The sequence below is a fragment of the Branchiostoma floridae genome, chromosome 3, assembly GCF_000003815.2.
Source record: "Branchiostoma floridae strain S238N-H82 chromosome 3, Bfl_VNyyK, whole genome shotgun sequence".
Lineage (NCBI taxonomy): Eukaryota > Metazoa > Chordata > Leptocardii > Amphioxiformes > Branchiostomatidae > Branchiostoma > Branchiostoma floridae.
The window spans coordinates 19521107-19533537 of NC_049981.1; the positions used below are offsets into that span (position 1 = coordinate 19521107).

General features: G+C 43.1%; 3 protein-coding genes across 3 annotated transcripts in view; all 3 read left to right on the top strand.

Annotated features, from left to right (window-relative positions):
- The window catches only part of LOC118411729 (neuropeptide FF receptor 2-like), a 9158-nt gene extending 9089 nt beyond the window's left edge, over positions 1-69 (top strand). The window contains exon 3 of the mRNA XM_035814211.1: positions 55-69. Within this exon, the coding sequence (XP_035670104.1) occupies positions 55-69 (15 nt within the window). The remainder of the gene's footprint in view (positions 1-54) is intronic.
- A 627-nt stretch (positions 70-696) lies between these two features.
- On the top strand, positions 697-3884 carry LOC118412513 (neuropeptide FF receptor 1-like). The gene is made up of 2 exons (XM_035815404.1): positions 697-1036; positions 1913-3884. The coding sequence occupies exon 2, from the start codon at positions 2045-2047 to the stop codon at positions 2555-2557; it is 513 nt and encodes a 170-aa protein (XP_035671297.1). The 5' UTR covers positions 697-1036; positions 1913-2044; the 3' UTR covers positions 2558-3884.
- Positions 3885-5293: 1409 nt separating this feature from the next.
- LOC118410753 overlaps positions 5294-12431 on the top strand; it is a 12351-nt gene continuing 5213 nt past the window's right edge. The window contains exons 1-3 of the mRNA XM_035812529.1: positions 5294-5583; positions 6439-6798; positions 10821-10947. Coding sequence (XP_035668422.1) covers positions 5512-5583; positions 6439-6798; positions 10821-10947 — 559 coding nt within the window. The 5' untranslated portion in view covers positions 5294-5511. The remainder of the gene's footprint in view (positions 5584-6438; positions 6799-10820; positions 10948-12431) is intronic.

Consider the following 12431-nt stretch of genomic DNA (forward strand, 5'->3'; position numbering starts at 1 on the left):
TTTATCTGATGTATATGTGTATGCTTTAATAACACCATATCCCCTTAATGACAGAAGATCAGAATCTGATTATTTAGATATGTGATATAACGTTAAAGCCCCTCGTTAACTATAACTCATTTCCACGGTTATGTGTCCAGTTGATTTCAAACATGTGTAAAACCCGTGGGGGAAACAAGTTACGTGTTGGTCGGTTGGCGTATCATTGATTTCTGTGACCTTAAAGTTTGTATTTAGGTATAATTACAACGTGTCCATGTCTCAAGGGATGTAATACACTTTTCTGTCTCTCATGACTTACAATGTAAGTTACATGAATTTATGTGTAAAGTGTTATCTCCTTTGTCAGCCTTTCTGTATGTGATCCTATGGATACATAGTGTGTTCATGTGCAGTATGCATGGTGACATTTACTCAAACAACTGGGTAGAACGGAATACGGACGTTGCGTTTGGGCAGTAGCAATTTCGAGGTACAGGGTTTTAAACCCAAACTCTGAATTGCCATGCTGTTGAGGTGAAGATAGGGGCCCGCCAGGCTGTTTGTGATAACGTAGGCATTACCTTGCTTTTGCTTTGGTTCCATTTGCACCTTAAGGGGTGTATCCCCGACCGGGCCCCGATGCCACAAATTTGGCCCAGTTGACTGCCGGGTACCACGGAAGTACTTCTCGGTGTGCTCACTATTAGCTTACGGCGTCATTTGTTACCGGGTCCCGGGTTGATTTTAAGTCCAAGTTAAAAGCAACCCGGAGCCCGGTTGTGCCCAAAGATACGCCGTTAGCCGTAGGGTCCCAATGTGAAAAAAACACCTCGTAAACTGCCCGGCAGGGCCCCTTTTTCAATAGTGACCAAAGCATTACCTAGATGCCTACCTTCATTGACGATTGATAACTTTGATTGCTGAAATAACATTGCGTTTGCCTTGAAGGTACGTTGCTGTTGTTCGAGTCCCCAAGAGTACGATAGATGGAAAGCAGGCAGCCGGTATTATCCTCTTCATCTGGATACTTTCTGCGACTCTCGCCATTCCACAGGTTTGGATTCTTCAGATTATTGCAACTTTCTGTGATTGCTACATTTATATAAGCATAAGCTAATGCCACAACATTCACACTCCAAATCTAATGTGAGAGCTCGAAAGATAAGCAACATGGGCTAAAAAACGAGATGCCTGAATTTTCAAAATAGAGATCATAAATGTTTTTCTTCCTGTATTCAAGAATTGTGGTTGTCTAGTATCACTACACTCAAGCCAGAGAGGAACCAAATTTCCTGCTTTTTCCAAAATCAGGCTAAAATTGATACGAGTGGCAAACCACAAAATTTACATGCTACAGCGTCTCTCTCTCTGTATAAATGTATGTTTGCGTGTGTGCGTGTGTGTGTGTGAGTGTCTGTGTGTGTGTGTGTGTGTGTGTGTGTGTGTGTGTGTAGGTGCGTATCCGAATATTTGTGGTCGGAATATATTGGAAATACGAGGGTCAGTGTTGATTTTGGGATCCCTGGTGTGTAACCTTTGCAGCAGAACTTCCGGTTTTTGCATCTTTTGTCCGAGACATCCTTTTTGTTGATGGCAGGTAGTTTTTGATGTATGGAAGAAGTTGTGTGTAGATTTGCCTCCCCCCTAACAGGTTGCTAAGATGAGGACATTTTGCTGTATGAAGTACTTTAAAGAAGAATAACTAAACAAAAGATCAATTAATTTCGATATGCAGGTATGATATTCGGTATGCAGGTAGTTTAAGTAGAGAATAAATGACATAGGTTTTGACCCCTAGTTTTGTAGGTAGTGCATTGAAACAAAACGATATGTGTTAGGATTTGAATGGCGTGACTGAAGAATCTACGTATGACTTGTTCAGTGATCCTTTCTCCTGACATGTAACCGTTGTTTTCTATTGGTGCGATAGGCGGTGGTGTTGGAGACAAGGTCTGTGGAATACTCCAGTGTTCCAGTCTTGACCTGTCAGGAGCAGTGGCCAAGTATCACATACCGCCGGGTCTACACCGTAGCCCTGTTCCTGGCCCTCTTCTTCACCCCGATGTCCATCATCTGCTTCATGTACGTCAAGATCTCCAAGAAGCTCTGGCCCGACCAGGGCTCGGAGGGCGGGACGCCGCGATCCTCCGCCAGACGTGCGGGGACGGCCGACCGCGACTCCCGAATGATCTGGATCGTCAAGATGCTGCTGATCGTCGTCACCCTGTTCGCTGTCAGCTGGCTGCCTCTCCACGTGGTCACCATCGTCGGAGACTTCGGAGACCTTAGCAGCTGGCACGGGACCGTCCTGTACGACTACATCTACCCTGTGGCGCACTGGCTGGCCTACCTGAACAGCTGCATGAACCCTATCGTCTACGGCTACTTCAATAAGAACTTCCGCCGCATGATGAACGAAGACAACAAAAAGCAGGGGACCTCCAGAAAGGCTGACGGAAAACTAGGCGTACACCAGACACACATCGAGATGACAGACAGATCGGTCTTTAACTGCACCACTCCCGGTACCCTCCGTTCCGTGGTGACCATCCAGAGCTCTCCCAGTAGACTATGAACCCTACCCAAAATACAGTCAAACACACATGTAGCAGACCAACCGCCCAAGGAACCGAGGAAAGTAGTTGCTGATGACAGGTGGTTAACGATATAGAAATAAAGGACGGGACCGTTTTGATCAGACTTGTGACTGCACCAGGTTTGACTTAGAATTGTCCCTTCCCTGAGACTACCTAAACACGACAAAGAACCAATGTGCTGCCACACGGTTCACTTGAATTGTCAGGCATCCTTAGAATCGGCAGACCGGAGGTGAACAATAAAGCATAGGCCAAGCAGCGTATATCCTACTCTACGTTTTGTAAGAAGAAGCAGTCAAACGTTCGTCATACTCTAGTTTTGTTTGATATCATGAAAGATGTCGTCATTTGTTCTTCTAGTTCATCCAGATCTTTTCATACTAATGATTCGGTGTTTTCAGGGTATTTGAAAAAAAAACTAATCCATCGTACATAATTCCTTGTATAGTTGACCGCTTTGATCCTAAAATCAAGAGAGTCCCAGTCGTCGGCGATAAACCCACTGTTTGCTTTGAACCCCATACCACCAATGCAGTGACCAACGACCACGCTGCGTCCTAAATTTGACAGAGATCTCTACGAAATTCATATAACCTTCAGATACAAACTATTGATTCTATGCTTTGTTTGTTTTGGTGTCTTGTCAGTCAAACTTTAATAAAAATTCTGCCTAATATTCCAATTATGAAATTAAAGGGTTATAGAAATCCAATCTATGTCGTAGCGCGATCGCTGCCTAGTCGAATTGGAGACCACCATCTTCTCGGAAGAAAATGGCAGTAGCATCTACTGCCTTCTTCCAGCTGTTACCCCGTCTCCTCATAATTCTGTATTTGTAAATTCTTTTCAATTTACTCGAGAAACGTCAATCTGATATGGTTATTTGTTCTCTGTCCGTCTTATGATTGTTTGATTGTGAAGTAGGATCAGGAATACTAGGAACACTTCTGATAGCGTCTGTGTTCATTGGTAAAGGTATCTTCTTGTTGTTTGTTTCATATAACGTTACTAATACAAAGGATGTTATACGGGAATATTGTGTTGATTGTGGGTGTCAACATTTCGTTTCATATTGAAATGAAATGAAAACCAGAAAACCATTGTGAGACTTGTACTGCACTTTCAAGTTCTGGAGGATTTAATTTGTCTATTGTGTCTGCCATGCACGTTGTATAATCTGTGAAGTCTTCTATTAAATCACCTATATGTCACTACAATATACCATGTTTCCCTCAGATGACAACTAATTGATATTTGTTTTTGTTTGTAGAGCTGAGTTTCAGTGATATTTTGCTCAATAAAGCATTTAAGTGTGATTCAATCCTTTTAGCGTATGTATTTTTGAATACATGTTTGCAGTTCCAAGACCGTAGGGCGTCGTTAAATACCATAAGACCGCTTCCTTTGAGAGTGCACTTCAAATATGTGTGAAAAGGTCTTTTGAAGTACAAAGGTCTTTTTCTTTTGGAGTGTTTGTAGCAGCAGTTCAGTGGGCAGCAAAATTTACCATCATTCTCCTCCTGTCTTCCATATCTACCTTCTTTCTCTGACGTACAGATGTTTCCTTCTTCTTGCAGCATCATTTCATTTCACCTATCTCGCGTGGTATATCCTCTATATGAATGGCTCTGTATTGAGCAGGTTACCGTCAAATCTACAAAGAAACGATTGCCATCAAATCTTATTACAAGTATTGCCACACTTTCCACAGCAAGGCTGAACCACGGAAAGCTGGAGGACAGCCTGCCCGGGCGGGCAGTGCTCGGGAGCGCTTAGCTGGTAAAACGACACAAAATAACATGACGGAAATATGAAAATAACTGTTTGATTAATGTAGAAGAAACAGTGCTAGTGAAACAGCACGGTAAGAGACTCCTCAGCCCACTAACTAGGGGACAACATCTTTTATATCTTACGCACACATATAAATTAAGACAAACTGAGTCTTGGTAAGTTAAGGTTGTGGTAAAGGCACCAGTCCAACCTATCGTCTCATGTGTCCGAAATGTCACTGGTTCAATAGAAGTTGTGATATGAGTGTCTTTGGGGAAGAGGGCGCTGTAACTGCACAGTACAATTCTGTAAGCGTACTCATAACGACCCGTTTCTGAAATCTACACAATAGACACGTTTCACTATTTGTCGTCTGTCTGCTAATAGCGGCAAGGTCGCCAGTGTCAAGTGCAAGATGGCGGCAGGCTCCACTCTGACATCCCAGCAGCTGGGATCGAACCTGACCCGTATTCAGTCATTCTCTTTGAACAAACGTGAAAAGTTCTAATGTCAGTCAGGTGTGACCCGGAGTAAGCAATCTCAGGTATTTCTCACAGAAAAATGCATCCTTGGAGACCCCTTTCGTTGAATTGGTATAGTCCTGCCAATCGTTGCTTCATGATCGAAAATGGAAGACATCATTTGAAGATAAGGGGTCATGTATAACACAAATTGTTAACACCATTCCTAGACCCAATGGCTATCATGAAGAATGCAATCTCTGAAAAGTGCAATGATCTACGCTTAAAATCTTGACGTAATAAGCTGTAATTTGTAGGTCGTGGCCTACTAATATGTTTTCTTGTTGGGTAAATGTCGTCTGAAATGAAGTCGCCTTTCTTGTTAAAAAGTCTGTGTAACAATGATGGGAAGAGGCCACTTGTGTGCTCAAAAAGCTGTAAAAGTGCCAGGAAACACGGGAAATCCGGGTCAGAGTTGACCTCCAATAACGGCCGCTAATATATTTTTAGTTGAAGTTTGAAAAATGAGGTGGCAGTTTTGGACGTTCTGCGGTTCCGCGTTGTCAGCAGAGACATGCAGATAAAGTAGCATATCTCATCCCATCTCATCTATCCCTTTGTCTAATATTTTGACCACGGTTTTCTGAGCTTTACTTGCTTACTGTTTTACATCTACAAGTACGTATTGCTTTCTTACAATGGCGCTGTTCACAAGAAATAACCTCGCATCCTTTGCTCTGATGGCCTCAATCAGTCTTCTTGTAGGTATTAATGAACGCTATCAAACACTTTCTAAGAATCCGTCAAAACGTGCCAGCTGACAGTCTACAAGCCGACGCCCTATCTTGTCAATTACAACTAGATGCAAATGGAAACAAGTGCTGGGCGTCCGGCGTTCGTAAGATACTGGAGGAATGCGGTTTTGCCTACATATGGAGATCTCAGATATCTCTAGGAACAAACCTATTACCTATAACCAACGCCATCAGCCAACGATTAAAGGATATTTATATTCAAACATTTAAAGCTGAAATACACAATGACAACCGGGACAAATCTTTCGGTAACAAATTACGAACCTATAGATTATTCAAGACTATTTATAAAGAAGAAGAATATCTGATGGTGAAAAACATACAACACAGAGTGGCTGTCACTAAACTCCGGATTAGTTGCCACAAGTTACATATCGAAACTGGAAGGCACAACCGCACCCCTCTGCAGCATAGAGTCTGCCAATTTTGTGATTTGCAACAAGTAGAAGATGAACAGCATTTTATTTTACACTGTAAACTGTACCATAATGAACGGATTGTGCTTTATGAATATATAAGAAAAGAGTTCCCATATTTTGAACACCTTAATGCAACGGATAAATTTCTATTTTTGATGCGCCTAGACAAACCCTGTATATCAAACATTATCTGTTCCTATATCTACACCTGTACAAAGAAGCGAGAAGATGTCGACCATCCTGTTAGCTTAGTACCTTCAGCTAGTTAATTGTATCTTGTTGTTTTTGCATATGTTTGTTATGTCTGTTATCAGTCATGTCTGTTATCAGTGACCTGTACCTAGCCCGTCGAGGCATGAATGTACAATAAAGGTCTTTCATTCATTCATTCAACGAAAGCCTTGCCTTATCAGAGGGAAGTAACATCAAACAGGAAGCCGTGTCATACTGGATGGATAACGGGTGTAACTTCCCTCCGCGCACGTTCTACAATGGGGACAAGTTTGACGTTTGCGACCGGCCGTACCGCGCGGGAGAGAGACTGTCCGGACTCTGTAGGTTCTTTTACGAAGTATCCAAAGACCTTTGTTATGCCGCCTCGGGAGAGTCTGAAGACGCCCAAATGCTGGAGATGCTGGACAGCTACATCCTCGTCCTGGACAACAGTCGCCTCTGTCACATCTTCCTCTCCATGGATAGAGAAGGGATCATGCCTGATGTGAACGATTTGACCAAGAGCTGGTACAAAAAGGTACCTTTCTGGCGAATTCACTCGCTTTACTACAAATTTCTTGTACTACATGTAGTAACTTCTGCAAACTTTAAAAGCCCATTACATGTATTAGAACGATATAGCGGTTGTACATGTCATTCCCATGCTGCTGACATGTCGTTCTCGAGAACATTTTCATGTCGGGGCCAAAATCTATTTCGCGAATTTCTGCTATTTGTCCAACAAACTATGGAGTCTGGTAGATAATTACCCCATCTGTCGCGGTCTGCAGATCAAAACACTCTTAATGTGCTTCAGTCTTACAGAGGCTGGGTGGCTTCTGAATTAAAACGACTCGCCATTTGATCAGATACCCCAACCTTCTTTACATCAAACATCATACTCATTGGCATCAAACATCAAACTCATTGGCACTCAGTCAACATTTCATGAATACAGTCGTGACCGCTTCATATCGCAGCACAAGTACACATAACGTTAGAACATATCTCGTTGTTAAGATTTTGTGAAAGATCTCAACCCGCCTTTCTTTGAAAGTGCAATTACTATCTCAATTGAAATCGTAATCCCCAAGGGAGAGACAGAAATTAAAGTGGATTGCAGTGTCATGATATTGAGCTTCTGGTACTGGTTCATAGAGTAGTGTATATGTCTTTTGAGAGACAATGATTCAGATAAATTCCCTTTGTACAGTTCTTTTTTTAGATTTTTCTGTTAGATTATGAAATAGACAACGTCCCAACATGGGGCTACTGCTACAAGCCTAGATGATATTTAACGTTACAAATGATACGTTGTTTGGGCTGAACTGTTAACCATAACTGTTCATACTAATGACATACTAATGGTACCTCGAGCTACAATCAACGTACCATAACTGTCATCAGGTTCTCCTTCGTTCCACAGTGATTACTTACAGGCGCAGCCGTCAATAAGGCCGTGTGCATGTCTCTGCTACACTAGTCTCTTTTCTACCTACGAGAAGGGGTACACCTCCAATGGGTGTACTGTTTTGGTTGTGCATGTGTGTTCGCACCAATATCCATGATCACTTTGATGAATTTTTATGAATCTCGGTATGTGAGAAACATGGCAATTTTGGGACCCCTAGCAGCATACTATTATCGATCAGCATAATGTTCTACCACAGTATCAGTATGCACAGTTAGATTGTCTTTATTGTTAGGCCATGTTGATTTGATTATATGGATGACATCCTCCGGGAACTCCAAAATTGATGCGAGCGAGCGAATAAAAAAAAAAGTTTGGCCTAAAAAAAAAGTTGGCTTCAGTATGTAATCAAAGTGGCCAGGAAGGTTGAACATAGGACTACAAACACATAGTATGATATACCAACAGTTAGATGTTGCGACCAGTACATCATACGGGTGCAAAACATTTTTTTTCTTCTTGGACCAATCTGAAATAAACAGACCTGAAAAAAAATCAGACGAACAGGGTTCGCCAATTGCAAAATGGACACACTATGTCGGCGGGTGTTTGGGGTCTTACCAGGCCAAAAAGACAACAAAAGCGAAGTGAGTAGAGGCTATAGTCACTTGTACAAAGGCAAAGGTACAGAGACAGTTAGCCTTTATTACATGAAGATGGGATTTTAAAATGCCAGTGGTAGTCCAATGATCCTTTGTAGAGATTCCTTTGTAGCAAAATTGACCAATTAGCATTGTTTTGAGTATTATCAGTTCTCAAGTTTCCACAGACAATCAGGTCCAGGTTCACTTCCACCTGGAAATGATCCTCTGGACCTGAACGGGACCTATCCTGAATTTACTGGTACATGTACAAACCCCTACGAAAAATCCTTTTTTCTTTCTTTCTTTCTGTCCTTTCACATCTTATTCTTTGACTTTTGAGATTTATTTTGGCATTCTATGGTACCGTGGCCGACTGGGACAAAATGATTCCAACACTTCCGAGCCTAATTCCAAACGTCCCGCGACAGATTCCAACACTTCCGAGCCTAATTTCAAACCTGCCGCGGCAGATTCCAACACTTCCGAGCCCACTTCCAAACAGCGCGGCAGATTCCAACACTTCCGAGCCCACTTCCAAACGTGCCCGGCGCGACAGATTCCAACACTTCCGAGCCCAGTTCCAAACGTGTCGCGGCAGGGTTTTCCAAACGTCCCGCGGCAGATTCCAACACTTCCGAGCCCAGTTCCAAACGTCCCGCGGCAGGGTTTTCCAAATATCCCGCGGCAGATTCCAACACTTCCGAGCCCACTTCCAAACGTTTCGCGACAGGGTTTTCCAAACGTGCCGCGGCAGATTCCAACACTTCCGAGCCCACTTCCAAACGTGCCGCGGCAGGGTTTTCCAGACGTGCCGCGGCAGTTTCCAACACTTCTGAGCCCAGTTCCAAACGTGCCGCGGCAGGGTTTTCCATACTCTCCAAGCAGAGGTTAGACTGTTTTTTAGTCGTTTTTATCGGGCTTTCTATTTTGTATTCTATCTTGCTGGGTCAAAACCTAATATGATTTGATTTCAATGTTAAAATACAAGTCCACTAAGATACAAATGAAGTCACTGTTTTTGTAGCTTGGTATCCAGACATTTTTGGATCTCTCTCTGTCATAGTCTGACTGGCAGACTGACTGACAGAGAGAGATCCAGACATTCTTTTTATCATACAAGTAAAAAAAAGACAGAAGGGACTCAGGAACTGGGTACCTGTCTACTTTTAAAAATCTTGTCCTGAAATTTGAGTAAGTTAAATTAATAGAAAAGGGGTACATTTATATTTCTAGAGAGCTAATTAACGTGTAGTGATAGATTTTAATGAAAGCTTTACTTAAACTTATCAGGGGTGCATGTGGCATAGAGACATAGAAATGACAGACATTTCAGCCTTCTTCATTTATTTACATTTTTAACTGCAATAAAGAAATATCCATGATGGTCCCTTATCTAATGGGTCAAGGGTTACATCAGCTTGGCAAGGAAGCGAAATGATTCGAAGTCTTTCCACCTAACGATTATTAAACCACGTTTTTCTTATATTCGTTAGATGTAAAGACTTCGTATTACATGTATTAAAACCCTTGATTTATTAGATAAGGGACCATCCACTATACAGTGAGCCTTGGTTTCGGGATCCCAAAGCCGACTCGACGGTTGGACACCCTGCCTCGGCACGTTTGGAACTGGGCTCGGAAGTGTTGGAATCTGCTGCGGCACGTTTGGAAAACCCTGCCGCGGAACGTTTGGAAGTGGGCTCGGAAGTGTTGGAATCTGCCGCGGCACGTTTGGAAAACCCTGCCGCGGCACGTTTGGAACTGGGCTCGGAAGTGTTGGAATCTGCTGCGGCACGTTTGGAACTGGGCTCGGAAGTGTTGGAATCTGCTGCGGCACGTTCGGAAAACCCTGCCGGGGCACGTTTGTAACTGGGCTCGGAAGTGTTGGAATCTGCCGCGGCACGTTTGGAAAACCCTGCCGCGGGACGTTTGGAACTGGGCTCGGAAGTGTTGGTATCAGCCGCGGCGCGTTTGGAAAACCCTGCCACGGGACGTTTGGAAGTGGGCTCGGAAGTGTTGGAATCAGCCGCGGCGCGTTTGGAAAACCCTGCCGCGGGACGTTTGGAAGTGGGCTCGGAAGTGTTGGAATCTGCCGCGCTGTTTGGAACTGGACTCGGAAGTGTTGGAATCTGCCTCGGAACGTTTGGAATTAGGCTCGGAAGTGTTGGAATCATTTTGTCCCAGTCGGCCACGGTACTATGGCATCAGTTATCGATTTCCTGATACTTTTTTTTTTCAATCTACGGAATATTTGTGCTCATTTTACAGCTGCTTTGCACAATTTACTGTGTGGTCCAAGACTTTTTTTTTTTTTTGGAAATGGCCGAAAATTGGTGCGAGCGCGGATGTCATCCATATAATCAAATCAACATGGCCTTATTCATAAAGTAGTTTCCTTCTAAAAGTTTAGTTTAGTTAAACTGATACATAGGCACAATCTGTCATACATTGTAGTTGTTATAATTGTAGGACAATTAAGTTCTATCTCTGCTCTGTATGCATCAGGCGCGAACCATTCTGACGACGGAGCGATCGTGCACAGCCGTGTGTGACTCGACGGGCATGCACCCGCTGTGCGTCGCCATCTTTGTCTCGTTCGAATACATCCGGGACGTTCAGCCGCCGCTGTACGGTACGTCAATACGTCACTCCTAAGGATACCAGCTTTGTATCATTAATATCCTTTGTGTGCATTTCTCGGATATTTGTGCTCAGTAGCTTAAGAAAGGCTAGATGGATGATATTCGGTATATGAGTAGGTCTTTAGAAGACAAGGACAATGGCCACAAGGTGGTTATCCTTGTTTTCACTGTGCGCATCATGCACTTCTCGTAACCATATCAAGTTGAAACTCACGTGACACAACAACTATGTCCTTCAAATTTCTAACCGGAATGAAATTTCGGGTGACGTCAATGATTTGAAAGATTTGACGCTGGTTAAATCTAGCGCGAGAGTGCGAAAAAAGGTATGATGGGTAAAAATACAAGATGATCAAATTTTCAAAATAGAGGCTATGAAGTATAAACGTTGTAACAAGAAACTACAAAACGTAGGCAGCGCAGCCAACAAGTCTTTTACTCCTGTAAAAAGTGACGCTAGTTCTTCTTCGCGCACTACAGCTACACCAGTCCCACGTCTATATGCTTATTGACTTGTGTTAGTCTGTGTAACACAAACTCCGCTGTCCAGGGCTCTAACTGGCCCCTCTGGGCCGGCGGATGTTTGGCGGGCTGCTATAAGCGAGATTTAATCAGGCTAGACTTGTGTCACTTATTCAAGTTCACTGAAGGCTAGCCGGCCACGACACAGCATATCTTCCATATTTTCTTGTCATGTTGACCATCGTCGGATCGAGGAGAACGAAATTTCTCGTGCTTGCAAAACTAATGCGCGCCGATAAAATATACTATGTGTAGCTTTTTTTAACGATAGATCAGATCAGATATTAGTTTGCTTTGCCTTGTGAAGGACAAATTATTGGTTTGAAATAGAATACACGGGCATGGGTCTCTTACATAAGTACATGTACTTACTTGAAGACTATCATGAAATGGCAGCTCACATCCACATCACGTTTTCAACATACCTCGGTGTCTTTTGATTGAACTGAGATAAAACGTACCGAGGTGATTATTTAGGCCAAGGGAGTCATTCATACACATCTAGATAAAAGGACAATTACTGTGTACCAACAGACCAGTACTTTAATCATAGTACTCTTTCCGGAGCAATTTGACAAATATCTGGTTTTGCGTAAATAGCAATGTACATCGTACCATTAAATCATAGCTTACCTAATTGAGCCTGCCCTACGATTTGTCATTTTACCCTGCAGCCCTGTGCGAAGTCAGTGATTATCAGGTTCTAATCTGAGCTTTAGTGTCCACAAACGTCCTGATTACATACTGTACTGTTCGGGCCAGGAAACCGCAATGACGGACTTCCATATGAGTAACCTAGGCTAGATGAGGGTAATGAGTACTGGCACCTTGTGTCGTGACCGAGTTTTCTTTGATCACGTTCAAACGTTCACTTTCTTTGTTCACGTTCTACAGGGTTTGCAACGAACGCCTGGGAACGCCCACACGCCGTAATGAGATTCTGAGTCGTAGT